Here is a 27,346-nt window from a genome sequence, read left to right as displayed (position 1 = left end):
CTAGAAAAGCTAAGCTCAGAATGAACTGAGAGGCTTGTGAGAGATACCAAAAATATACCCTCCTTCCAAACAAACAAACAAACAATCTGCATATGCTAGAAATAAAAGAAAAGCCAAAGAAGGAGATATTTATTTATTTAAATAATGTATATGCGACTGTGGGTGGCTAACATAGGATTAAAACCAATATAAAAACCTACAAAAGAACAGAACAACAAACCAAAGGGACATGATTCAATCAAGGCCAGACCACAGTCATTCAGTCAAAAAATATTTCAGAAGACTCATCTATCACCCTGGCCCAAACTGGGAAAGGCAGCATCATCAAGATCTTAGGGAAGGCCAGCAGGGGCAGGACCATCTGAATCTTGGGAGGGGAATAAGCTGTTCCAGGGTGGGGGACAATGCTAAGAGAAACTGGTGAAACAGTAATGGGTGATGGTGATACGCCAGAACTCCTATTTGGCACCTATCTCCCGTCAGGAGGAAATAGGGCCACAGCTTAGGATAGACAAGGAAAGATTTGAGCTAATTTAAATAGATTTGAATAACTAGGACTAGAGAGATTATATCCCAGGATACTAACAGAGTTGTCAAAAAACTACTTCAGATAATCATTGAGACCTGGAAAACTGGCGAGGTCCTAGAAGACTGGAAGAGAAGAAATGTCCTCCCAGTCTTCAAGAAAGGGAAGGAGGAAGACTTGGAAAACTACAGACCTGTCAGATCGATGTCTATACTGGATAAGGTCATTGAACAGATTACCAAACAGCTCTTTGGGATAGGCATATCTCAACTAACAGGAACCAGCAAGGGGCATAAACAATTCATGTCAGGCTAACCTTAATCTCTCTTGTTGATTACAGTTACTAGCTTAATAGACCAGGAGAATGCCTTAAACATATTGTACTTGGACCTCAAGAAAGTCTTCAAAAGAATCTCTCATAGTATTCATGATAAAATATGGGCTAGATGATATTATGGCTAGATGGAATTATAGTTGACTGAATGACCATGCCCAAAGAGTGTTCCTTAATGGTCCCTCTTTAGCTTGGAGAGAAGTATGGACTGGGGCCACAGGGCTCTGTTCTGGGCCCTATGCAATATTTTTATCAATGACTTAGATGAGTGAGTTGAGGGGACACTTATCTAGTTGGCAACTGAGGCAAAGCTGGAAGGGGTGATAAATAATTTAGACAAGAGAGAAAGAGAGAGACAGAGAGAAGAAGAAGATTAAAAAAAGATTTAGACAGGCTTGGGCGATGGACTGAAATGAATAGGATGGAATTTAACAGGGCAAAATGTTGACATCTGGATCTGGACAGAAAACATGAAAAGCACAAGTATAGGAAGAGGGAGATCCTGCTTGACAGTATACATGTGAAAAGGAACTGGGTGTCCTTGTCAACCACAAATTAAACATGACTCAGCAGAGGGATGCAGCTGCTAAAAACACAAATGCTATCTTGGGATGCATTAACAGGAGTAGAGTTCACATCACAGGAAGTAACTTGTCTACTCTGTTCTGCTGTTGTCAGACTCCAACTGAGTCCTGTGTCCAATTCTCCATACCACAGTGCAAAAGGAAAGGAAGAAACAAACCCTCTTGTTGACTTTTTTTTTTACAACCTGGCAATCCTCAGGCAAGTGAATCTAGCACAACGGACTACAGAGACAATGATGAAGGAGAAAGAAACTCAGCACACAATTCAGACAAGACTTAGCCTCAACCCCTCACCATCTACAGCAGGGTTCCTCAACCTTGGCAACTTTAAGACGGGTGGACTTCAACTCCCAGAATTCCCCACCCAGCCTTGCCACTCGTCTTAAAGTTGCCACGGTTGAGGAACCCTGATCTACAGTATGAATAGGGGCATTGTTTTAAGATGACAGACATAAAGCATTTTGAATGTATGAACTGGCTGTCATAATTCTACTGGAGAAGTATCTGAAGAAGAACAGATTCCTCAGCTGTTCTTCAGTCATATCCCTAACAGTTAGCTTGTCCTCCTCCAAAGCAAAATTGGTATCTTTCTGTCTCTCTCTACTAGCTGTCCTCTCAAGCTAACTATTTGAGACGCCCACTGAACATTTAGCAGCTCTCAAAGTTCTGCCCACTGGTCAGTCTTACCAATGAAGGCACTGGGAATGGTGATCTTCAGCCACATGCGGTCACGCACCTCCAAGCCTGACTCTGGTGAGGCCATGGCTTTGACAATGGTGGCCATATCACTATGGATGGAGAGATGAAAGTCATCTAGACCTGTGTGGAGAGAAGGGGGCAGAGGGAAGGAAGGTAGAGGTGAGAGGTGACAGAAAAGTAGAGGAATACACACGAGCACAACATACAGATTCCAGTGCCTTCCGGATCTGTCAATAGGAGATCCTGGGAATCCAACACATTTGAAGAACAGAAAGTTGGAGAAGGCTGCAAGAGAGAAACAATACAAGACAGGCATATCCTAAAAGCCATTTGGCTCTACAGTCTCCCTCTGAACAGGACTCCTTCTTGTAACCACTGGTACATGTCAAAGGCTGCTGTGAAGTCAGAATCTTCCCAAGTTGCCATTTTTTTTATTTTAGCAAATCATTCCCTGCTGCTTTACAACAGCCTGAATTGTAACTGCTTCATTTTTCTATGACTCTTCCTTTAAAAAACTAAGGGCAGCTGTAGTGGGATTTTTCATATTCCCCAACAGGAAGTGTTCAGGTCAACCCCATGTTTATTTCAGGAATGCTGAAGCATGAGCTCTCCCAGATGTTTCACTGTGCCAAACTGATATCCACAACTAGTGATGTGCCAAACATTTCCAGCACAAAAATCTCCAATTTCAATTCAAAACTGCCTTCTGGCCTCCCTGGAAATGTTGCAGTGCTTGTTCCACCACCCTGGAAGTCACCTAAACATGGAACAGCGCAGGGATCCCCGCAGATTATGGTCAAGATGGCCACTGCGACAGTGCAATCAAAGCTCCGCCCATTTTTTTCCACGTCGCAGTAGCCATCTTGATCTTTCTGACCTCACCCTGCACCTTTGGAACAGCCCCATTTTGAGCTCAAATGAGCTTGTTTGACGTTGGGTCACGACTGGAAAAGTCACGACTCAACTGTTTTGTGCTCAAAGCCATTGCTTATTCAAATGGTTTTGCATGGCTGTTCTCCAAGCCCCCGTCAGTAGCCAGCTCTTGATCATCCCCAGATCATCCTCATGCCCGTGTTAGTTCCAATGAGGATCCTGCCCTTTCTTTGTTCTTGTGCCCGTTTCAGAACATAGCCTCTCCTGGGCTTTAATCTCAGTTCTCCCTACTTCCTTCCCCATCTGCAACACAGGAAAGAAGCTGTGTGCCCATGTGGACCAAAGCTGCTACACAAGCTTGCTCAGAGACTAAATACTGCCTTCACTTAACAGTGCTACTCTGCTTTATAGGCCATGAAACCCCTCTGGAAGCTATTCCACCCAAATCCATCTTGGCCAGAAGAAGCCAAGGAATGACTTCATCACCTTTTCACACCTACTGTCCCCCTCTGGACACTCACCAGACTTCCTAATTGATCATCACACCTGGAAAAAGGATGATTTAAGTCCACTTCTACTTCTTCCTGGGTGGCTCCCTGTATCTCTCCTCCCTCTGCTTTCCTCTTGGAAGCAGCTATGTTTAAATCTCTGCAAATACTTCAAAGAGGGAGCAAACATCCCTGCTCAGCCGTTTAGAGTTTATGAGGAAACCAATCCTTGGTTACGGAGGTTGTTTTAGAGGGTCGGATTCTTCTTCCACAAATGGGAACTCTGCCCTGTGCAGGTATTGTTCCTATCGGATGAGGCGTGCAGGTGACTGGAAGCCAAGCAGGGGTGGGAAATGCACGGGCACAAGAACTTACGTTCAGTTTCTGGGATGGAGCTGGTGATGGAGGAGCTGGTGGAAGTGATTGTGCTCATGGATGGACTCATACCGTACGCAGGGAAGGTGCCCGTCATCGCTGCAGTGTGGGAAACCCAAGCTGCTGGGTCGATGGGCCGGATGGGCTCACCTAAAAGGGAACATACGCCCTGTGAGAAAGCCGCCTCCTCAAGAGCCATCCCCTACACCGAACCCAACACCTCTGGGCAGCCCTGTCCTCCCCCAGTGTCAGCCGGGACTCACCCGGGTCGGAGCATGGAGAGTCTGGCCCAGCCCAGATTCGCTGGGGAGCAACTGGGGGAGAAAAGAGAGGGGTGATCAGCAAGAGGGATACAGAAAGATCCATCTGGCAGCCATGGATTAGGAGGCATGCAAGGTCAGGTAGGGGAGCGAATGTCCATGCAGGACAGGAACTTGGCTCCGATGGGATGCAGAAGGAAAAGATCAGTCAGGTATGAAGTCCCAGAAGATGAAAGGAGAGAGGCAAAGAGAAAGGAAGAGCAGCACAGCATGTCAGAGAGGAGAAGGTTGGAGAACCTCTGCGCCTTTCTCACTCACTCCAAGCCAATTTATGCATTTAGCCAACACTAGGGGAAAAACCTTCCTGGGAAGGTCTCAATGGATCACCTCTCAAAGGGATCACTTCTCAAAGTCTTCCTACACATAGAAAACAAGAATCTTCAAGGAGAACCTTTTCTTCCAGCGTGCTAGTCTTCTAGACACACAGAGTCCTCACTGTGCACTGGCATAATCGATGAATGAGGAACCCTCAAGCGCTATATTGCTCCAAAGCAGTATATCTCAATCTTGGCACCTTTAAGATATGTGGACTTCAACTCCCAGAATTCCCCACACAGCATGCTTGGAGTTGAAGTGCAGGGAGTTGAATTGCAGGAATTGAAGTGCCTATGTTTGCTAGGTTCATACAAGAGGTTTATACAGTGTTCCTCAACCCTGGCAACTTTAAGATTCCCCATGCTGGCTGGGGAATTCTGGGAGCTGAAGTCCAGTTGTCAAGGCTGAGAAACACTGCTCCAAAGTCTGTAGTTTTACTCGACCAATTTTATCCCTAGTTTTGTATTTTCACCTTCATTTAGTAAGCAGCTCTACTATTCTCTTATGAAGGGCAGTAAGTATATATCCATAATCATGATTATTCCTCCCATTGAGCTATAGGGATTGGAAACTGCCAGGTCTGTAGACGTGTTTGCAGTCAGTATGATTGGGGAACCACAGCTTGTGTCTTTTTCTTTTTTCTTTGTTCCTTCTGGTTTTGTCATTTCTGCCATTGTTATCCTTTTTTGGTGGGGGCTGTAGTTTCAACAGAAGTGAATATGTGTAGCTCAGGGTTGAACTGTGGAGTTCTCGCTGTTCTCTGAGCTTGGTTGTTTTATTGCAAACATTTCATTACCCAGCTAGGTCACATCTTCAGTGCTGGAATGGGATGGGGTTTGCCCTCTGTTTATATACAGTAGCATGCCCTGCCAGGGTTGGTGGGGGTGGGGGTTTTGTTTTTGTTCTATTTTTTCCTTCTGGTAGTTCCTTGATTAAGGTATTGTTTACTGTTTGTATGTCTGGTGGTAATCTTGGTGTTAATCTCTGCTTATCTGGGTGATGATTGCTGGTGAGGATGTTCTGGTCTTTTGTTTCCTTTTTATTGTCTCTTTTGAATAGTGTGTAGATGTTGTTTATCTCTATGTGCCTGTTGATGGCTGCCTTGTCTGAATACCAAGCTTCCAGGAATTCCCTCGCATTTTTGGATTTAGCTTGGTCTAAGATGCTGACAGTTTCCCAGTTGAAACTATGGTTCACTCTGTCCATGTGTTGTGAGATTAAGGAGTTTCCATCATGTCTTCTGACTGCTAGTTGATGTCCATGGATGTACTCTGCAAGCGTTCTGCCTGTCTGTCCTACACAGTGGTTGTTACAGTCCTTACACTGTATGTTGTAGATGACTCCTGTTTTTTCTTCTTGGGCTACTGGGTCTTTTGGTTTGCTTAAGAGGTGCTTGCTTATAGAAGTGAATATGTGTAGCTCAGGGTTGAAATGTGGAGTCCTTGGGGTACTCTGAGCTTGGTTGCTTTCTTGCAAACATTTCATTACCCAGCTAGGTAACATCTTCAGTGCTAGAATGGAATGGGGTTTGCTCTCTGTTTATATACTGTGGCAGGCCTTGCCAGTGTTGGTGGGGGTTTTGTTTTATTTTTTCCCTCTGGTAGTTCCCTGATTAGGGTATTGTTTACTGCTTGATTGTATGTCTGGTGATAATCTTGGTGTTAATTTCTGCTTATCTGGGTGATGATTGCTGGTGAGGAGATGTTCTGGTCTCTTGTTTTCCTTTCTATTGTCTCTTTTGAATAGCGTGTAGATGTTGTTTATGTGCCTGTTGATGGCTGCCTTGTCTGAATACCAAGCTTCCACGAATTCCCTCACATTTTTGGATTTAGCTTCGTTTAAGATGCTGACAGTTCCCAGTTGAAACTATGGTTAAGTCTGTCCATGTGTTGTAAGATTAAGGAGTTTTCATCATGTCTTCTGACTGCTAGTTGATGTTCACGGATGCACTCTGTGAAGTCTTCTGCCTGTCTGCCCTACATAGTGGTTGTTACAGTCCTTACACTGTATGTTGTAGATGATTCCTGTTTTTTCTCTTGGGCTACTGGGTTTTTCGGTTTGCTTAAGAATCATGGACCTAATCAACCTATGCCTCACTACCTATTTTCAGTCTGATGGAGAAATAGTGTATACCAACAAATCAGAGGCTCACCCATGGGATCACCACTCTCAGGACTCATAGCAGAGGTTGTAATGCAACGCCTAGAAGCTATAGCACTTCCACACATACAACCTAAAGTATGGATCCGGTATGTAGATGACACCTTTGTTATAATAAAAAAGGAACAACTAGAGAAGATACATGAAACCATCAACATCTTCAAAGGAATAAAATTCTCCAGAGAGGAAGAAAACAACAACACGGTACTTCCTGGATATCCTCATCAGCAGAGGAAACAACAGCAAATTAGAAACCCAAGTTTATCGGAAGATACCCTGCACTAATCAAGTACTCCATGACCAAAGTAACAACCCAACCTCCCACAAGAGGAGCTGGGTAAGAACATTATTCAAACGAGCACAAACATATTGCAGCAACCCAGAACAGCAGAAAAAGGAAAGAGACCACCCATACAACATCTTCCAACAAAATGGATATCCACACAACTTTATCAAAAAGTGCCTGGCCACTCAACCTACTACAACACAACCAACACAAGCTATGAAAAGGATAACACTGCCCATACATCAGAAACGTCTCACAAACTGCCCACAGACTACTACAACTACATGGCATCTCCGTAGCACACAAACCAACTAAAGCCCTCCAAAACATCTTAAGCAAACCAAAAGATCCAGTAGCCCAAGAAGAAAAAACAGGAGCCATCTACAACATACAGTGTAAGAACTGTAACAACCACTACGTAGGACAGACAGGCAGAAGGCTTGCAGAACGCATCCATGAACATCAAGTAGCAGTCAGAAGACACAATGAAAACTCCTTAATCTCACAACACATGGACAGATTTAACCATAATTTCAACTGGGAAACTGTCAGCATCTTAGACCAAGCAAAATCCAAAAATGCTAGGAAATTCCTGGAAGCTTGGTATTTAGACAAGTTAGCCATCAACAGGCACATAAGCAACATTTACATGCTATTCAAAAAAGACAATAAAAACAAAAAGACCAGAACACCTCCTTGCTAGTAATCAACACCCAGATAAGAAGGGATTAACAGCAGGATTAACACCAGACAAGCAATCAAGCAAGTTCCAACTAATAGACGTTTGCAATACCCTAATCAAGGAACTACCAGCTCAGACAAACAATCAAGCAGTCATCTACAACATACAGTGTAAGGACTGTAACAACCACTATGTAGGACAGACAGGCAGAAGGCTTGCAGAGCACATCCATGAACACCAAGGAACAGTCAGAAGACATGATGAAAACTTCTTAATCTCACAACACATGGACAGACTTAACCATAGTTTTAACTGGGAAACTGTCAGCATCCTAAACCAAGCTAAATCCAAAAATGTGAGGGAATTCGTGGAAGCTTGGTATTCAGACAAGGCAGCCATCAACAGGCGCAGAGAGATAAACAACATCTACACACTATTCGAAAGAGACAATAGAAAGGAAAACAAGAGACCAGAACATCTCCTCACCAGCGATCATCACCCAGATAAGCAGAGATTAACACCAAGATTACCACCAGACATACAAGCAGTAAACAATACCTTGATCAAGGAACTACCAAAGGGAAAAAATAAAACAAAACCCCCACCCCCACCAACACTGGCAGGGCAAGCCACAGTATATAAACAGAGAGTAAACCCCATTCCATTCCAGCACTGAAGATGTTACCTAGCTGGGTAATGAAACGTTTGCAATAAAACAACCAAGCTCAGAGAACTCCAAGGACTCCACAGGGTTGTAGTTTCTTTGGTTTTTAAAAGTTTTTTAACAATTTGTAATCCACCCAGAATTGCTGGGAGTTGGGGGATATAAATTTAATAAACTACTACTATTATTGTTGTTGTTATCATCATCATCATCATCCCCATCAGTCACAATAATTGACTGATTATATCAAGTTGGTGTCGACTCTTAGCAACCACATAGATTGATTTTCTCAGCAATGATCTGTTCCTAACCTGGTCCTTCAGGTCTTCCAATAATACAAACCAGGTAAAAAATTTTTTAAAAAAATCAACTCCATGCTATGTAAAATTGACTGTGACATACATCTCTAACCCAAATAAACTACAGACAGAAGCTCACTTACTCCTGGGTAATGAGAAGCAGCCCCTGGGACTCGGATCCCAGCACTTGGCGACCGTCAGTGTGATGGGCCTGCAGCAAAACACACAAGTTGGCATCCTGCAAGCTGGTTCACAACATGCGCATCCTTGCTGGCATTTCCCATCTCCTCAAGGAAAAAAGACGACAGCCCCACCCCACCTCAGTCCTTTCTCATAGATATTTTGGGAATAGTTCTTTGCTAGAAGTCAGAACTAGGATATCCAGAAGAAAAGGCTGGGAAGCATTTGAGGGATTCCTATATCCTTTGGGTACATTTCCCATGGCAGAAAGAAGAACCATAAAGCCCATTATTCAGCATTAACAGGATCAGCAGGGCCATCAAAACTCAGAATGTGCGGCTTTAACAAAAAAGATTTGCTGCATTAATTTATTATTTGTTGGATTGCTATCTCATGCTTCCTCCAGTACAGTAAGAACCATCTTGGTGGATTAAGACAGGACAAACAGAGGAGCCCTTCAAGCAGAGTGCTTCCTGTGGTCCCTTCTGACATTTCTACATCTGCTTCCTCTCAGGGAGATGCTAGAAGAGAGCCTGTGAAACTCTGCTTACTGACTTGCTGGCAGTGCTCCCCTACCCTTCTTCCTTGGTTGCAGGACCACAGGGTTCCCCCAGCACCCTTAACATGTAGGACACCAAGTGTTAGCACCTGCCAGGGTCTTTTGCACATGGAGAGGTGTTTCTCTACTCAGGTTCTGGCCCATCCCTGTTCCAGCCAATGGACATCACCCTAGGCAGGGGCTGTCTAAAATGCTTTGGGGAGGGAAGAGGGTAAGAATAATCAACCTGGCACTTCTGAAAAATGTTTTCCAAGTTCTGAGCATTTATTGTATGTTACGCTGCATCCAATCCAACCATCCTATAAGGAAGGCCAGTTTTATCATCCCTGTATGGCGCAGATGGATGCTGAGGCTAGAGAACTGGCAGCAGAAGTGGAATCTGGATTTTGTGATCCAAAAAGACCTCTAGAACAGCCCTGATGGATCAGGCAAAGGACCATCTTTTTCCAGCTTTCGGCTTTCACAATGCGTGCAAGAAGAAGATGGAGGCATTCCCCTCACCTGGTCTTGCTCCCCTGCAACTGGGATTTGGAGCACAGTGTCCCTCCCCAGGAGGTAACACTGAGTCCTCAAGGCTGACAACCATTATAGATATGTTCTCCATTAATTTATCCAATCTCCCTATGAAGTCCTCCAAGTTCAGGTCTCTTGCCATGTCCTGTGTAATGAACTCCACAGGTTAATAATATACAATTTGAAGAAGTGCTTTTGTGTGTGTGCGCTCTAACTCTCTTTCCACTCAGCTTCATTAGATGGTTCCCGGTCCTAGTCTTTGGAGAGAAAGCATAAAACTTCCGATTTCTCCACGCAGTTCGTGATTTTGTACAATGCAATGATGCCACCCTTCACCTGTCTTTTTTCCAACCTGAAGAGTCCCAAACATCTAACCTTTATTCAAAGGGAAACTGTCTCAGCCCCTGTACTGAGACGGTTTCCCTCAATCAGGTCACCCTTTCTGCTCTTTTCCCACTATTATTTATACCCTTCCCTCAATGTGGCAACTCGGCTATAACAGTATTCCAGATACAGACATAACACAGACTGGCAGAAAGGCAATGCCAATTTTTATTTTCAGTCCTTTCCTGAATGCTCCCTAGCATGGAATTTGCCAATTTCACAGTTGCTGCACACCGAGTCCAACTCTCCACTGAGCTATCTGCTGGGATCACAAGACCTTTTTCCTAGTTAGTTACAGAAAGCTCAGACTCTATTAGTGTGCCTATGAAGTTAGCAGGTTTTATGCTCAGGATGCATCACTACACTGACTTAAATTGAACTGCATTTGCTAAGCGGCTCAGCTGAGGTCTCCCTTCATTTTATCCTCACCATAACCACCTTTTCAGGTGAGAGAAACAGTGACCAGCCCAAAATCTCCCATCAAGCTTTCGTGGTTGTGGGTGGATTTAAATCTGGGTCTCCCTGGTCCTACTCAACTCATTAACCAGCCCAACCCACTGTCTCTCTTTGGCCTTTGCAAACAGCAAAAAAGCCATTCGCCTCAGAAAAAGTTTCCTTGCAAAATTGCACTAGGTGATCCTGCTACATTTGTTTGAGCAGAATTCTATGACCGCCTGACCCAGAGGGCCCTGCTAAACAATTCCGCCTTTGCCTTATCACCAGACAACCCCAAGACACATCATTCAAGCCTGCACTAAAAGGAACCTGGGACCAAGAAGGTTGAAGAGATGACCTACCCCGGCTTGTGCACAATCTCCCTCAGCACTCGCACAGCATCATCATTGCTCATGTTCTCAAAGTTGGTATCATTCACCTGCAAAGGCAGATCAAAGGTGAAAGGGGGTGAGGTAAGAACCCATGGACTCAAGGCATTGCTCTGTGTAGACCAGTATTCCCAACTCAGATAGGAAATAGTTCTTCAGGACTTTTCCAGTCCCAACACATGGCAGCACCAGATCATCTTTGCCTGAGCTTGAAAGCTAACCAATGTCGAGACTTAATATTTGGAAGGGAGACCACCTGGATAAGCCAGGAATGTAGATTAGACTAGGAAGTAAAAAAAAAAAATCCTAATAAGTGGCAAACTACTTCTGTATTGTTGCTAAGAAAACTACGTGCACACATTCACAAAGTCACCAGGACTTCTACTTTCCCAGACCTACCTGGAAAGACTGTCTCTGCTTTCAGGTTAATACTCTTTCATCCTTGTGAATCAGCACACAAACTATATGTTTGTGAAACTTTACTCACACTGTCAAAACGATAGCATTTATACACCTTTTCACAAGCTGAAGACTAGCCATGAAAAATAAATAAGCCATCACTGTCCAAGTCTGGAGCACAAGTCACAAAGAATGGGAGAAAGTTACAGAGTCTGCATTCCCACACTCGTACATTACTCTAGGCCAGTGTTTCTCAACCTTGGCAACTTGAAGATATGTGGACTTCAACTCCCAGAATTCCCCAGCCAGCCATGGGGAATTCTGGGAGTTGAAGTCCACACATCTTCAAGTTGCCAAAGTTGAGAAACAGTGCTCTCAATGCAAGCTAAGCACCTGCTCTACCCTTTTAACTCGCTTAAGTTTCTAATTTATCATTTGAACATGAGCTCAGGAATCTGAGAGGAGCCTGACTGTCGCTGTTGAACCCAAGGCCTTTCTTCCGGTCATGACCCTGAGGATCAAATTAAAAGAGGTACCTGGAGCAGCATGTCTCCTGGTTCAATTCTTCCATCAGCTGCAACAGCACCTCCCTTCATGATAGAGCCAATGTAGATGCCTCCATCACCACGCTCATTGCTTTGCCCAACAATGGAGATGCCCAGGAAGTTGTACTTCTCTGCAGAAAAGGAGGTGGGCAGTTAGAACCCCATCCAACCCAACCAGCATTACCTGGTCAATTCAATCATCTGTGATCTAGCTAAAAGAAATGACTATTAGATATTTATGTAATGTATAGCTTATCATGCTTTCTAACGCCAGAAAGTTGAGATGACTATAAAGCTTTTGGAAGGCTGGATGATCACTCTTAATCATCTTGTTTTATAGTAATTCAGGAAGTAAAGTGCAGAGGAAAAAAATGAGAACTTGAAAAAAAAACTGGCAAAGGACAATGAATAATACATGATATAAGACCTGAAGGGGAAGAAATAACAGATGTGCAAAATGTCTGAACTCTCTTGAATTGCACATATTCTCTTCTATTGGCGTCTTGAATTTGAAACATCCCAACTTGAGTTAGAAGCAACCTATTTCAAGTACAAAACATCTGTTTCAAGCAGAAAGTGGGCCATCCCAAGCATTTCAAACTCACAACAGTATTCCACACGTAAAGAAAAGTGGTTTCAAACTCAAGGTGGCTGCTCTGCGCGTAACATGAGCTGTTTTGCATTCAAAAGGGTTCAAATTGTAAAACATTTGTGCATCTCTAGAAAAAAACATGATTTTACATCTGACTACCCTGCATATAATATTGGTTCAGAAAAAAAATTCTCCAAAGGCCTTCTCCATGCTAAACTGTTAATTCATAATGTTGAACTGGTTATCTTCCTTCCACCTGCAATGTTCTAGTCCTGGGCCCAACTCTAAGCAGCCACCTGGACTCACCCATGTTGAGAGTAACTGTGATGATATTCAGCGACATGGTGGAATCAGTGATGCTGCTAAAAGACGAAGACTGCAAGAAAAGGAGAGGATGAGATAAGAACATGTCTAACTCACCAGGCACAACTGGCAAATGGATTTTGCGTCCAACCACCAGGGAGCGGGTGGGGGTAACAATGCCCTCCAAGGCTCTCCCCACAATTGTTTAGAATGCAGGCCTGCCCCTATGACTTGCAAAGTCGTTTGTGACACGGTCCCATCTCCAACCCTCCAGCCAGGCCTCTCACCCTTTCAATTCGGGCTACTTTCTGTTTCCGCCGACGGCGTTTATGTCTTCTCATAAGGCGCGAAGTGCTGCTTTGTTCTGTAGAGCTGCTGAACCTGCGATACGAGGGGCAGAGTAAGATTCAGAAGCCTGCCAACCAGAAAGCCATAACCAGGTGCAAAGGTGGACATCAGGTTTGGGTTCTTAGATGAGAGCTTGGAGTCATTTGGTCCAATCCCCTTTACAAAACAGGATAATCTCAGATACTATCCCTACTCCCTACTATACGCAGAATAAAATGGCCAGCTATACCACCAGCGAAAGCAAGAGAGCAACAGAAACATTTATGGCCCAATGCAATTTCCTTATTTATTTAAAGAATTTATACAGCTGTCCAACTCGAACGTTGCAACTCTGGGTGGCATACAACAGATCAAAAAACAAAACAAAAATCCCAGTTAAAACACAAAATTTTATAGGTCACCCAGAAATCACATTCATATCCTTCTTCGTTACTATCCCATATTGACCTGGGCTGAGTGACAAGAACTAAGTCACGTGCTAAAGGGGAAGACAGCCTGCATTCCAACATAACTGATCAACTATTTAAACCAGTGTTTCTCAACCGTGTCAACTTTAAGATGTGTGGACTTCAACTCCCAGAATTCCCCAGCCAGCCTTGCTGGCTGGGGAATTCTGGGAGTTGAAGTCCACACATCTCAAAGTTGACAAGGTTGAGAAACACTGATTTTAAGCATTAAAGGAGGAAGAGAGTCATGGCATTAAATCTAGTTTCCAAATAACTCAGTGCATCTAATACAAAGAATCCAGTTCAATTCTGAAAGCAAGAGAGGAAAATACAGCTGACCAGGACACATGAGTTCCAAAGAGAAAGAAACTATGGATCTCCACCTCACTTCAGGACCAACCCTAGTTCCCATCAACAAGACTTTTATTTATTTACTAGATTTTTCTGCTGCCCCATTCCTGCGGGCTCTGAGTGGTATACCCTCACCAGAAAAAAAAAGGATCAAAAACACTGTAAAATTGCCACCTTATAAACTAAAAACAACAGGTATCAACAGCATCATCTATTAAGAGCAGGTCAGAATATTGCTAAGGAATACCACCAATTAGACCACAAATTTTAAAACATTTTCAGGCCGTGGGAGCTATGGGTTAAAAGAAAAAATTTCCCAGAGGTTCTGATCAAGGGGCAAGGCTCTAATGATAGAAAACTGGCTGCATTTGAGTGAACTTTTTCCCCTTTCGTTCTTTGATGGAAACCCATCAAGTTCTCACAGAACACAACTTGAAAAACCCTGAATTAGGCTATGTCCAGTGGCTTAAAAGCGTCCCTAATATCTTCATAACATTAGACATAGGTATATTTTGGTGCATGCTAATTTATTTACACAACAACTACACATACTTCGATTAGCTACTTCAATTAATATTTACCAAAATATTAGTCAATCAGAGAGCTTTATTTCGATAAGCCACATACAGGTAGTCCTCGACTTATGGCCACAATTGGGACCAGAACTTCCATCACTAAGCAACATGGTTGTTAAATGAGTTACTCCTGATTTTACAACCTTTTTGCTGCGGTTTTTAATGCGAATCACATGGTCGTTAAGCAAATCAGGCTTCCCCCATTGACTTGCTTGTCAAAAGCCCCCGGGAAGGTTGCAAATGGCGATCACGTGACCCTAGGATGCTGCAACCATCATAAATATATGCCAGTTACCAAGGACCCAAATTCTGATCACATGACCATGGAGATACTGCAACGGTCATAAGTGCAAGGACTGGTCATAAGTCACCTTTTTCAGCACCGTTGTAACTTCAAACGGTTCTTAAATGAATGGTTGTAAGTTGAGGATTACCTGTACATAAAAATGGAGGAAAGTTTTCACAAGAAGGCAAGATGTTACAAAAATAAAAAAAAAAACCTGAGGGGGAAGGAAAAAGAGGGAAAAGTAAAAAAAAAAAAAAGTTGATCACATACAAATTATGAAATATGCATGGTCAGAATCAAGTGGAAAAAGAGTTTTGGAAACAGTTGGTCCTAATGTCAGAATTGCCTCAGAAACCAAACAAGGGTTGGTTAATATTTGGATAGGAGACCACTAGGGAATCCCAAGGACATCAGCTACAGTAAAACAAAACCAAAACAAAAAGCAAATCCAAAAGAAGGCCGTGGCAAACCACTTCTGAACTGCTGCCAAAAACGATATGGATGAATCCATACAAATAACTAGGAAGTCAGCTCAACTTGCAGGAAACATTATTTTTGCATAATGACCATTTTCTATTGTCATGGAATTTCTCTTCTAATCAGTACAGCTTACATCAACTGAAATATTACCAGCAAAGTTAAGGAGTATGTATGGTATCTATCCTATCATCCCCTTTCTGGTTGTTTCCAGATGTGTGGGGAGATCCCATAACACCTGGAAAGCATTAGAATGGGAAAAGCATGACAGGGGTTTGAAAGCAAATGGGCTGATCGTAGGCTCTTTGAATACAGATTTACCTGCCTTGTTCTCACAGCTGCACTTGTGTACTAAAGGTCTGGCTACAAACCCACAAACTACCATTATTTTGTTTGATTCATATTTGGATTTTCTTGCAGGAGTTCAAGGCTACATACGTAACACTCCCTGCAATTTTATTCCTTGCGACAACTATGGAGTGACAGAGAGTGACTGGTCCAAAGTCACCCAGTCATCTTTTGTGGCTCCAAAGACGGACTTGAACCTCGTCTCTCTGGTCCTAATCCAACTCATTAACCCCTACACTACACTTGCGTGTATCTAGGGAAAGACCACAAAATACTTCCCTTCCCTTCAAAATCCTCCAGTAGTTTGATATGGAATTTCCCAACAAAAACTGACCCTAAACTGAACATGGCCATCTCTTTCTTCTTTCAGGGAAATTTTACCTGAATGCAGCTTTACATCAGTAACAAAATCAAAGCTTTAACTTAACCAGCACAGTTCAGCATCAAAAATTAAAATATTCGGATACAAAACTATAGGAGTAGGGTCGGTGAGATCCTTTATGGATTTCTAATCAATACATTATGATTTTTTCAGATGATCCCCAAGACTAGAAAAGCAGTCTTACTTTCATTCATATGCCTAAAAAAACAGAGACCAAATCCAATATTTTTGGATGGTCCAAAAAGGTCCATCCACAGAAAGCCAGGGCCAGATGCAGAACCTATCCATGAACTGGCTCCTATATCACACTTAGCCATACTGTGCTCTGCTTGTTTTGTCTTATTTTGGTCTGTATCCCCAGCCAATCTGATTTATAAACCATCCTTTTGGCTTAGCAGGTCAAGTAAACCTGGGCAACTGGAGCTTATTCAACAAGTCAGCTGAATGCAATGGGTAATCCCAGCCAATGTTAGAGAAGACTCTCCATCTGCAAGTCACTTAACACCAGGAAAAGGGACCCGAAGCATCCTTTACACCAGTGTTGTCCAAACTTGGCCACTTTAAGATGAGTGGACTTCAACTCCCAGAATTCCCCAGCCAGCAAGGCTGGCTGGGGAATTCTGGGAGTTGAAGTCCACTCATCTTAAAGTGGCCAAGTTTGGACAACACTGCTTGACATGAGTTCTTTCACTTTCCCCTTTAACTCTCTCCTTACCTGCTGGTGGAATCATCCTCATCTGAATCGAAGAAGCTGGTGGTCTCCAGTTCACTACTCATCAGAGTAGAGGAGCTTTCATAGCCCCCGAGTTCTCGCCGCCGGTCCCCCTTGGCCACCCCATTCACCCTAGGTGCTGGAGGGAACAGATGTTCAATTTTTCTCCGTGAAAACGTATACAATCCATCAACCTGTTTCGCTTATTCACTGTTGCATTTCTCCTCCACCCTCGTAGGGCTCAAGGCCCTGCATGTGGCCGGCTGGGGTGGGGTGGGGAGCCTTCTGCATGTTAATTCCAAAATAACCACCCCAGAGGGAGCCCATGGCCCAAAGTCACCACATGTCACCTGTCACTGCCTGCTTAACTCAAGTGCTCATCTTCCTGGCCCTGCAGGGCTACCCTGAACCCCAGGAAAAGGCACAGCTCTTTCAAGAAGGTCCAAGCCAGACTGGAAGCATATTGTATTTGTATCATATCACAACACATCATATCATTCTATTTATTGGATTTATAGAGCTGCCCAACTCAAACAATGTGACTCTGGGGGACGTACAACAACAAAAAATAAACAATAAGCCAAAAAAGGACCACATATGGTTAAAACATAGACAATGTATAAATATGAAATACAGAATGGTGACCAAAAACAACCAAAAGGGGACTCCCCTCAATATTAGCCCACTTTGGAGCCAAATCCTGAATGCGCCTATTGGCTCAATTCACCCAGTTCCCAAACTTGCTAACTGCATTTTAGCCTATCATGTTGGGAGAATCCAGCCTCCGGGGTGAACTGAGTAAATTAGGATTTACCATGTGGAAAAGTGTTGTGCAAACACAGCCACAGGATTGATCTCAAGGGGGAAAAGATCCTCACCGTGCTCAGGACCCTCTTTCCTTCGTGGCCGTTCCCTCGGAACTGACACCACGGAATCTGTCTCTGTCTCATTATCCAAGTTCTCTCGACTTCCTCCGGTATTTGGGCTGCAAGGCAAAAATACACACTTCAGTAGGCAGCGAAGGCACGCAGATGGGTGCCTCTGTTCTAGACAAGCGGCCACTGAGAAGTCCTGGTGGCCAACTCAAGCAGGCAGCAAACACACAGGCCACTCTGGAGCCCACCACTTCACGGTGCGTGGCAGGGACCGCGCACAGACCTCCCCCACCTTCATGTTAAAAAGGAACCAAATCTAAAAACTCACTACCCGCTCTGTACATGGAAAGTAGCGTATTTATGAGAAAGCTATTCAAACTGCTTCTACTTGCTACTTTTCCACGTTTAAGGTAAAAAAGGGAACGTCTCCAATCAGATGAATCGCCCAATGAATTCTTGAAGCGGGATGATCCAGAACAGGTAGCAGCCCGTGCTACTTCTCCACATTAATAATTGGCCTGGGGCAGATGCCACTGTGGAGTCCTTAGGGTCCTCTAAGCTGGGCTCTTTTCATTCATTCATTCATTCATTCATTCATTCATTCATTCATTCATTCATTCATATTTCAAATTTAGATACCGCCCATCTCATAAAAAAGTGACTCTGGGCAGTTTACAATAAAACAGGAATAAATATTAAAATACAATAAAGACAATATAAAATACAATAAAAATAGAATAAAACCAGACACATACGCAAATAATATCTTCCAAGATGTTGATGGTCAGTAAGATGTTAACATATGGGAGCATCTTCAAGGTGCCGGCCACGCCCAGGGTTGGTTGCCCTTTTTTGCACCCCATGCCAGTTGGCAGAGCCAGGTCTTGACTGCTTTCCGGAAGGACAAGACAGTTGGGGCCTGCCTCACCTCTTGGGGGAGAGTATTCCATAGGCAGAGAAGGCTCTCCTTCTGGACCCCGCCAGTTGACATTCTTTCATCGACGGGGTCCGCAGCATACCCTCCCTGCTTGACTGGGTGGGATGGGTCAATATAATGGGGGTGAGACGGTCCCTCAGGTAACCCGGTGGCATGCTATGTAGGGCTTTAAAGGTGATAACCAACACCCTGAATTGGACCGGAAAGCAAACTGGGACCCAATGCAGCTCATGCAGGAAAGGTGTAACATGTGCCATCTTTGGGGCACCTAAAATTGTCCACGCAGCTGCATTTTGAACCAGCTGAAGCTTCCGGATACTTTTCAAGGGTAGCCCCATGTAGAGCGCATTGCAATATTCTATACAGGAGATGACTAGGGCCTGAGTGACTGACTGGAGGGACTCCCAATCCAGGAAAGGACATAACTGGTGCACAACACGTAGTTGAGCAAAGGCCCTCCTGGCCACGACTGCCACCTGCTCTTTGAGCAGGAGTCGTGAGTCCAGGAGGACCCCCAGATTATGCACTGGGTCTGTCTCGGGTAGTGCGACCCCATCCAGAACCAAAGATGGTAAACTTCTGGATACAGAGCAGCCCCAAACCCACAGCCACTTCGTCTTACCAGGGTTCAGCTGGAGCCTGTTGTTCCCCATCCAGACCCTTACAGCCTCCAGGCACCGTGAAAGGGTAGCCACAGCATCACTCAAATCAGCTGGGATGGAGATGTATAACTGGGTATCATCTGCATACTGATGATACCTCATCCCATGGTGGCGGATGATCTGACCCAGTGGTTTCATGTAGATGTTAAAAAGGAGCGGGGAAAGTACCGAACCCTGCGGCACCCCACAAAGGAGGGGCCACGGGCTGGACCTCTCGCTCCCTATCAACACCGATTGGGACCGGCCTTGGAGGAAGGAGGCGAACCAGCACAAAACTGTTCCACCCACCCCCAACTCCCCAAGCTGACCCAAAAGGATACCATGGTCGCAAACCCCATCCCATTCTAGCACTGGAGATGTGACCTAGACAGGTAATGAAATGTTTGCAAGAAAACAGCCAAGCTCAGAGAACCCCAAGGACTCCACAGTTCAACCCTGAGCTACACATATTCGCTTCTATTGGCTGATACTATTCTCAGCAGATGACAGCCCCTGACTGTCCATCTTTGGGATCCAAAGCTAAGCAAGCCTGGTCAGTACTTGGAGGGGACATCACTTGGAAATCTTGATACTGTAGGAGTTCAAAAACTTCCTTGAAGAAAGAAATGTCAAACCATATCCATAATGCTGCCATAATGTTGCATGGAGTGAGTACCAAGTCACCAGGAGCTGAACTCAACTCAGAGGTGACCTTACTTCACTAATGCCACAAATTGCCCACACCTTTAACAAGGCCACAGAGCCGTCCAGCTGCCCCTCCATACTGCCCTAAATCTCAGGCCAATCCGTTCACTCCCACTGGTCCAGTCAGAAAACAAATGCTGCCCATTTTACCACCTTTGGATATTATTACAAGGTGAACATCCAAGGCTGGTAGAAGTGGGAAATATTCCTTAAAGGTAGAACATTTTTTGCCAAGTACACAACTCCATAACTCCTTTCCCTGCCCAACCCCCAACACAGCATTCTCTAGAGTTGGCCTGAGGCCAATTGTAGGTTCTTAGTAGAAGACGAAAATGTGCCGATGTGAAACTCTTCACATAAAGTGAGGCCACTGGTTCAACTGCCCAACAGAATTTGCTCTAGGCACCAACTCCAAGATCTTCAGGCAAGAGGACTTCCCACTTCTGCTGCCAAAGATCCTTTTTAATCAAAGCTGTTAACTATTAATGCTTTTTATAACCACCAAACACATGTCCACTACCTCTGAGCTGCGAGCTCTCCAACATAAGAGTACAAATTAGCAGTGTCCTTAAAATCTGGTGTCACGTTTGGTATCCAAAGAGGAAAGCCCATTGGGTGGCTAATGAATCCATACAGAACAATATGGCACCAAGCCTAGGAAATTGTCCCTGCCACTTATATTCCAAAAATGCCCCGTATCTTCAGGCTCAAAGCGTTCAGGATCTAAAACATAATACCTTCTTTCTGCTCAACCCAAAGCTTCTCCTTCCATTGCTGTTTAACTTACTGAAAAGAAGGGGGTCTGGAATCTCCAATACCTCCAGTTCGCTCAATGGAGGGTGGCAGTTCCGGCTGACTGTCGGCACAGACAGACCCAGCATCCGAATGGGATCCCTCAGCGGACACCAGCTGGAAGAAAAAAGAAGATAGAAAATAAGCCAGCCTGGAGAGGTAAGAAAATCTTCCTTTTGGAAGAGAGGACAAGGCAAGGTTCTTGCAAGATATTGAAGCGATCGTTAGTCTAATGCACATATTCAGTGCACCAAGCAACAAGGATGTAACTCAACCTCTGTAGCTGAGAACAGAATCCCCTGTATTCAGCTCCTGACAAAAGACCCCAAGCGTAATGCATTCGTGAGGGTTCAGCAAAATATTCATTTTCCCAATATTAAAACATACATCTACTAATAGGATTTCCAGGAAAAAAGGAACTTATTTATTTATTTGCTTGTTCGTTCAGTCAGTCAGTCAGTCAGTCAGTCAATCGATTTATATAGCCACCCATCTCAAGGACATGACTCTGGGCAACTCACAACATTAAAATAAAAAATATATATATTATTATTAGATTTTTATCCCGCCTTTTTTATATATAACTCAAGGCAGCAAACATACCTAATATCTATTAAAATAAAATAAATAAAAAATAATTATCATCTGGGAGTAATAAAAAGCAGACCCGATCAAGACAATCCTGCTTAAGATTTCTAGATCCCTTTCAATTGGAGTTTAAGACTAATTTCAGCAATTAAAAAGTTCTGGTCGTCCTGTGGTCACACCTTTGCCTGCAACAAAACAGGGGATGTGCAACCCTACTGATTTTCCTGGACCTCTATACAGCTTTCAACACTACTAATCAAGGTATCTTCTGAAAAGTTCATCTATGGTATAATTTTGCTGTTTTCACTCATATTGGGATGGTCATTTCTAAAAGGTGGTGCTGTAGGATTGCTTATCAACCCTATAATATTGATGCTTTGAGGTCCCACAGTGTTTCATTATTAACCCCCAGGCTAGATAAAATCTGCAAGAATTCCTGAATAAGATCATTCAGAAATTCAAATTTCCATTCCATGATTGTGTTCACACAACATATTGCTGGATGAACCCATTTTCTAGGTTTATACAACATTCTGAATCTTACAGAACTAAACAGGCTGGGTTCACACAAGGAAAACCACAAAATAAAACCAAAATTAACACAAGCCAAACTTAGCATGTTGTGTGAAAACAACTGGCAGGTCTTTACATGACCTGGTGAAGCAAACTGGGTGAAGGTAGACCATAAACATAGCAATGATAATATCTCTCTCATTATTTTCATCAGTTCCAAATCAAACAGTAGAAGTGCTTAATCAATGCCAGCAATGTTAACAGACTGGATGAAAGCCAGTAAACCCACATTCAGTTCAGACAAGATGCTATTACCAAGTACTTGTGCTTTCAATCACTTCTGACATGCCCTTCCCCTTGCATAAAGTCAAGCACATCATTTGGGGGTGTTGCTAGACCCATCTTTGCCTTTAAGAGTCAGGGGTGTCTTCTGCAGAATGGTTTAACCATGGCCTGTTTGAAACAGAAAAGCTACCTCCCACATAGATTATTGTCAGGCAGTTCTTGAACATAGGATAAAAACTTCAAACTGAACACAATCGTCTGGAACTCATTATAGGCCACTGCCAATATCCTTTTCCTAGGTAAAATGTTCAATAACATAGCACTCTTAAAGAACAGTAAAAAGGCAAAAATTGACAAGCAAGAGATGATCTTCCATTAGTGCCACTACTCACAAAGAAGAAAAAGAAAATCAAGATATAAAAATTATGTGTGGTTTATTCCCTGAAAATTAGGAATAAGTGGCAGACTCCACTTTTCTCATATTGATGATTTGAGAGGGCCAATCTGGTTGCAAATGATCTAAGAAGAGTGTGTGTGTGTGTGTGCGCATGCGCACATGTGCATGTGTGTGTGTGTGTGTGTGAGAGAGAGAGTGTGTTTGTGTGTGCATATAATTATTATCCGCCTGAATCAATCCATTACAGGATGCAGGCATCTTCATGGAAGGTTATGGACCATAATCTACCACACTGCTCCAGTGCAGGTTGGTAAATATACGTTTTTCCACTTCCCAGTGTAGGGCTGAGAGAGAAGGACTGGCCCACGGTCACCTAGCTGGCCTCCATGTCTAAGGAAGGACTAGAACCTAGGTCTCCCTGCTTCTAATCCAGCACCTTCACCATTACACCACACTGGCTCTCATTACACTTAGAGCAGGGTTTCTCAACCGTGGCAACTTTAAGACGTGTGGACTTCAACTCCCAGCATATGCTGGCTGGGGAATTCTGGGAGTTGAGGTCCACACTTCTTAAAGTTGCCAAGGTTGAGAAACCCTGACTTAGAGAGACAAACAGACAGCATCAGTTTGCCCCTATAAGGACCGAAAAATAGATGAGAATAGAAAATAGGTCAAATGAATATTTTACTGCTTTTCCCACTTTTACCTGTAAAATAACCTTTTAAGAAATAATATAAATGATTAAACTTAGGAAAATTGGATTCCTTTCATAGTAAGAAAAACATTGCTTTAAGCATATAAAAAGGCTGATGTTAGAAAGTAAGATAACTCTGATCCACTCCAAAAACCACAGAGCCATCTGTTAGTAATCTAAGACAACATCTTTTATCTTGGCTGGATTAATTTAATTCACTCTGTCTTTCTGTATTTTAACAAATTTTACAATATATTTTGATCTTTTTTTTTTCCTTTTAAACTACTTGTCCTTCTAAAGCTAATGAAGGATATTCTCACTCTAAGGTGAGGGGTTTTTTTTTTGATTTAGGGATTTTATTCTCTTCACACAGCAACCTTTAAGATATCCTTAATCACATTTGTTTAATATAGAAGATACTCAGAAAAAGCTAAACCCACATCAGTGATTAATCAAGTGTAGACATTCTTGAATAAAATGGATTCTGTACATCCATTCCTATTAGGATAGAGGCTTGCTTGGTACCAAACCTGATCTGATCACCCCCTTAGATGATCTTTGCTGGGAGAGACACAGGGAGAACACAACCCAGTTCATTCTCCCAAATCTCTGAGCAGTTTTTCAATACTATCAAACATGGTATCCTTCTCCAGAAATTGTCCAGTTAAGTGTGGGTCAAACAGCCTTCAAGTGGGGAGGCTGTGCTGGGGAATTTTTGCTCAGCCTCATAGCTCTTATATTGTTGGCTTCCACAAGATTCTGGTTTATCCCCCATGTCAAGATCTACAGGAAACCACCGAGTGAGATTACTGGGAGATTTAAAGGAAAATGCTGATGATACCCAACACTCTCTCTCCTTTTCATCTGATCAAGGAGAGGCAATGAAAAACTGGGAGCAGGGCCTGGACTGGATGAGGGCCAACACACTGAAGCTCAATCCAGGTAAGATAAAGGTGCTGTTATCTGCCTAGAGAAGTGGGGTTCATTCCCTCTAAAACAGTGTTTTTCAAATTTGGCAACTTCAAGATGTGTGGACTTCAACTCCCAGAATTCCCTACCCAGCATGCTGGCTGGGGAGTTCTGGGAGTTGAAGTCCACACATCTTGAAGTTGCCAAGTTTGAAAAACACTGCTCTAAAAGATCAGATTCATAGTTTTGGGGTCCTTCAAGAGTCACCTGCAGTCCCTGTGGTGCAAAGCACTATTCACTAATTTAGGCTGGCACCAGCTACAGTTCTACTTGGACAATCATAAACCATGCCATACTAACTTCACACTTAAATTACTCCAATGTATTTTACTTGTGGCTGCCCTTGAAGACAATTTGGATGCTTTATTTAGTACAAGAGTACTGTTTGGAACCGGGTAATACGAGCACATCATGGCACTTCTTTACGACCCACTTAATTTCTGACCCCAACTGAAAGTGCTGGTTTTATCCCATAAAGCTGTTCATGGTTTGCGACAAGAGTATCTGAATGAAAAGCTCTTCCCACGTTCCTACCCATATCCGAAGGTCATCTTTGGAGGACTTTCTTTGATGGGCAGCAGCAGTGATCCAAGCGTGGGCATTTTCAATGTTCACTCACTTTGGATACTCTCCCTAGTGAGATATGTCTAAAAACCATCTATATCTGGTTTTTGACATCAACAAATTATGATGGTGAGATGGTGCTACTATTTGTGGGGGGAGGGACAAAAGTTCTGATGTTAACCACTTGGACTCCCTTAGGACTGAAGCAGTGCATAAATTACAGGTGTGTGTGTATGTGTGTGTGTGTGTGTGTAAATAAATAAATAAATAAGCAAGCAAGCAAGGAAAATAAGCTAGCTACAAGAGCCAGTGTGATGTAGTGGTTGAAGTGCTGGGAGACCCAGGTTCAAGTCCCCAGCCACAGCAGAAACCTCAGACTGAATCAGTCCCTCTCTCACTCAGCCCAACCTACTTCACAGGGTTGTTGCTGTGAGGAAAAATGGGCAAAAGGAATGCTTGTCTGCTGCTTTAAAAGCTCCTGAACAAAAAGCCGGGATGTAAATCTAAGAAATACATAAACAAATAAAATATCTGAAGAAATTCTTCTTCCGATGCATTCCTACTCGAGCTCTCTAAAAGTCATCCATGCACCCATATACGCACAGCCCCCATTAAGGAATATTTGATGCCAAGCAAGATGGATTTTATTCTCAGATACCTTCTTATCCTCTTATTCTTTCCACTGCCACATTGCATTTGAGGAGTTTCAGCCTGAAAATACCTAAACACCCCTTTCAGTCTCTACAGCTTTTTACTGTTTAAGTACGTTGCCTTTGATTTGCATGGACTTAAGACTTGGTGTTCTTCACTGCACTGTACAAGCAAATATGAACAGTTCTTTGTAAAAAAAAAAATAAAAAAAAATAAAAGTCATCCAAGAAAAAGAAAACATTCATAGGGTGAGTGGGGTTTAACTGCAGAATGTTTAATTGCCAGTTATGTCTCCGGAGCTTCCTATTCTCCCTGCTGTGGCAACACTCACCCATGCCAAAGACTTTGTAGAACTGCTAAGTCATCACTAATCGATGATTCACTGCAGGGGGAAGGCCACTCTACTTAATGGGGAGGGGGAGGGGGAGGGGAGGATCATGGGTCCAAGGGCCTTAAGACTTTAAAGCTGCAAGGACAGCAGGAAAAAGTAAATGCATTCATTCTCCTTAGAGCAGTCAACAAATCTATCCACCAACATGCCTGAGGTCGATTCCAGCTAATCCCTAGCCTCTTGGGCTGTCTGGACAGACTCTGGCAGAATTCCCAGCTCCAACCCCCCCCCCCCACACACACACACACACTTCTTCTAACACTGGTGTTGCACTCCTGAAATAGCTTCTTGATGCCTGACTATAGCAATGAATGTAATTCCCAAATTCAGAGCAAGGGGCAACTGGCACGGGGCACAAAGGAAGGGGGCCACAGCCATCATGCTAGAAAAGAAGATGGCAGGGGTACTGAGGAAACCTGAGTGCTCTGCAACTGAAATAAACCACACCAGTTCAAAAATCAGGATATATTTGAGTTCCTTCTTCAAGTTAGAGTTGCGCAGGGTATTGTGGGAATTTGGGGTGGGAGGGAAGGAGAGGTGCACCACGGAAGAATGAATGGATGGGACATCTGGAGTGTGGGAGCAAAACTGGAGGGTAGGAGAGAGTTAATCAATGTAGAGGTCTTGCATCATGTTATATAAACCCTTATTTTTTAAAAAAAGAATCCGTCTAGCTTGAATTTCTTTGGGGAAGAATGTAGGTACGTCTGGCTACTTCCTTCATCAGCTGTCTTGACCTACTGCCTCCATCTCTCTCAGTGTGGACTTTGAAGGTCATGTTATCTATTAGAATAAGGCTGCTATCATTTTAGAAGAGACTGGAACTTGCTTGGGACAAGTCTTGCTAGGCACCACTTCAGAATACAGATACTGCATTTTGCTTCCTCCTCCATCCAGACATCCTGAACTAACAGGTTTAAGCAATGCACCCTCCGGGCCATGATGGGCATCTGTGCAAAATTGCATTTGGTGCAAGGGCCACATAACCCTCCCCCTGGAAAGGGCTTCTGAGAGCCATCACTTAAGGGAAGTCCTCACTTCACTGCAATCTTTGGACTTTTTGAGTCTTGAAGCATCCACTGGAGGAGGCATGAATGAAATCTTGTAGGTCATCTTCTGGCCATGGCAAGAGTCATGACATCTGGGTAGCTAGTTTGAAGAGTTAACATTATTAGTTGCTGGATAATTTCCTTCTCCTTCGGCAGGGAGATCAGACCATTTTCTGCGTCCGTAACTGCCCTCAGGTACACTGGTTGAAAGATGCTCTTCTCTTTATTGGCCCAGAACCCTAAGTCTTCAATAAGACAGCTAACCTCTTTCATCTCTTTCCTTCCCTGTTTAACCAATAGGGATCGGATCAGCAGGTCATCTGTGTAGGAGTACATGTGCATTCTCCAGGAACTCAACTGAATAAAATGGTCACCATTACCTTTGTGAATACACCAGATGTTGACACCACGACAAATGAAAGTGCCTTGAACCTGTAGAGGGCACTACCTGTGAAGATGAGTGGAC

General features: G+C 43.5%; 1 protein-coding gene across 5 annotated transcripts in view; it reads right to left on the bottom strand.

Moving 5' to 3' along the window:
* The window catches only part of DVL3 (dishevelled segment polarity protein 3), a 63,231-nt gene that overhangs the window by 9,281 nt on the left and 26,604 nt on the right, over positions 1–27,346 (bottom strand). For 2 of the 5 annotated variants that reach the window (XM_088132029.1, XM_088132026.1), the window contains exons 3-13: positions 20,775–20,896; positions 17,708–17,814; positions 16,833–16,968; positions 13,192–13,285; positions 12,908–12,977; positions 12,001–12,140; positions 11,039–11,115; positions 8,749–8,816; positions 4,143–4,193; positions 3,880–4,029; positions 2,132–2,263 (exon numbers count right to left, since the gene is read on the bottom strand). In XM_088132029.1, coding sequence (XP_087988155.1) covers positions 2,132–2,263; positions 3,880–4,029; positions 4,143–4,193; positions 8,749–8,816; positions 11,039–11,115; positions 12,001–12,140; positions 12,908–12,977; positions 13,192–13,285; positions 16,833–16,968; positions 17,708–17,814; positions 20,775–20,896 — 1,147 coding nt within the window. The remainder of the gene's footprint in view (positions 1–2,131; positions 2,264–3,879; positions 4,030–4,142; positions 4,194–8,748; positions 8,817–11,038; positions 11,116–12,000; positions 12,141–12,907; positions 12,978–13,191; positions 13,286–16,832; positions 16,969–17,707; positions 17,815–20,774; positions 20,897–27,346) is intronic. The other 3 variants (XM_088132027.1, XM_088132028.1, XM_088132030.1) reach the window with 2 other exon arrangements.

This window comes from Python bivittatus, unplaced genomic scaffold (assembly GCF_059951505.1).
Source record: "Python bivittatus isolate LINGU-HERP-01145 unplaced genomic scaffold, Pbiv_v1 ctg000980_np1212, whole genome shotgun sequence".
Lineage (NCBI taxonomy): Eukaryota > Metazoa > Chordata > Lepidosauria > Squamata > Pythonidae > Python > Python bivittatus.
Note: the sequence above shows the minus strand (reverse complement) of the source record. Positions and strands in the feature narration are given on the sequence as shown.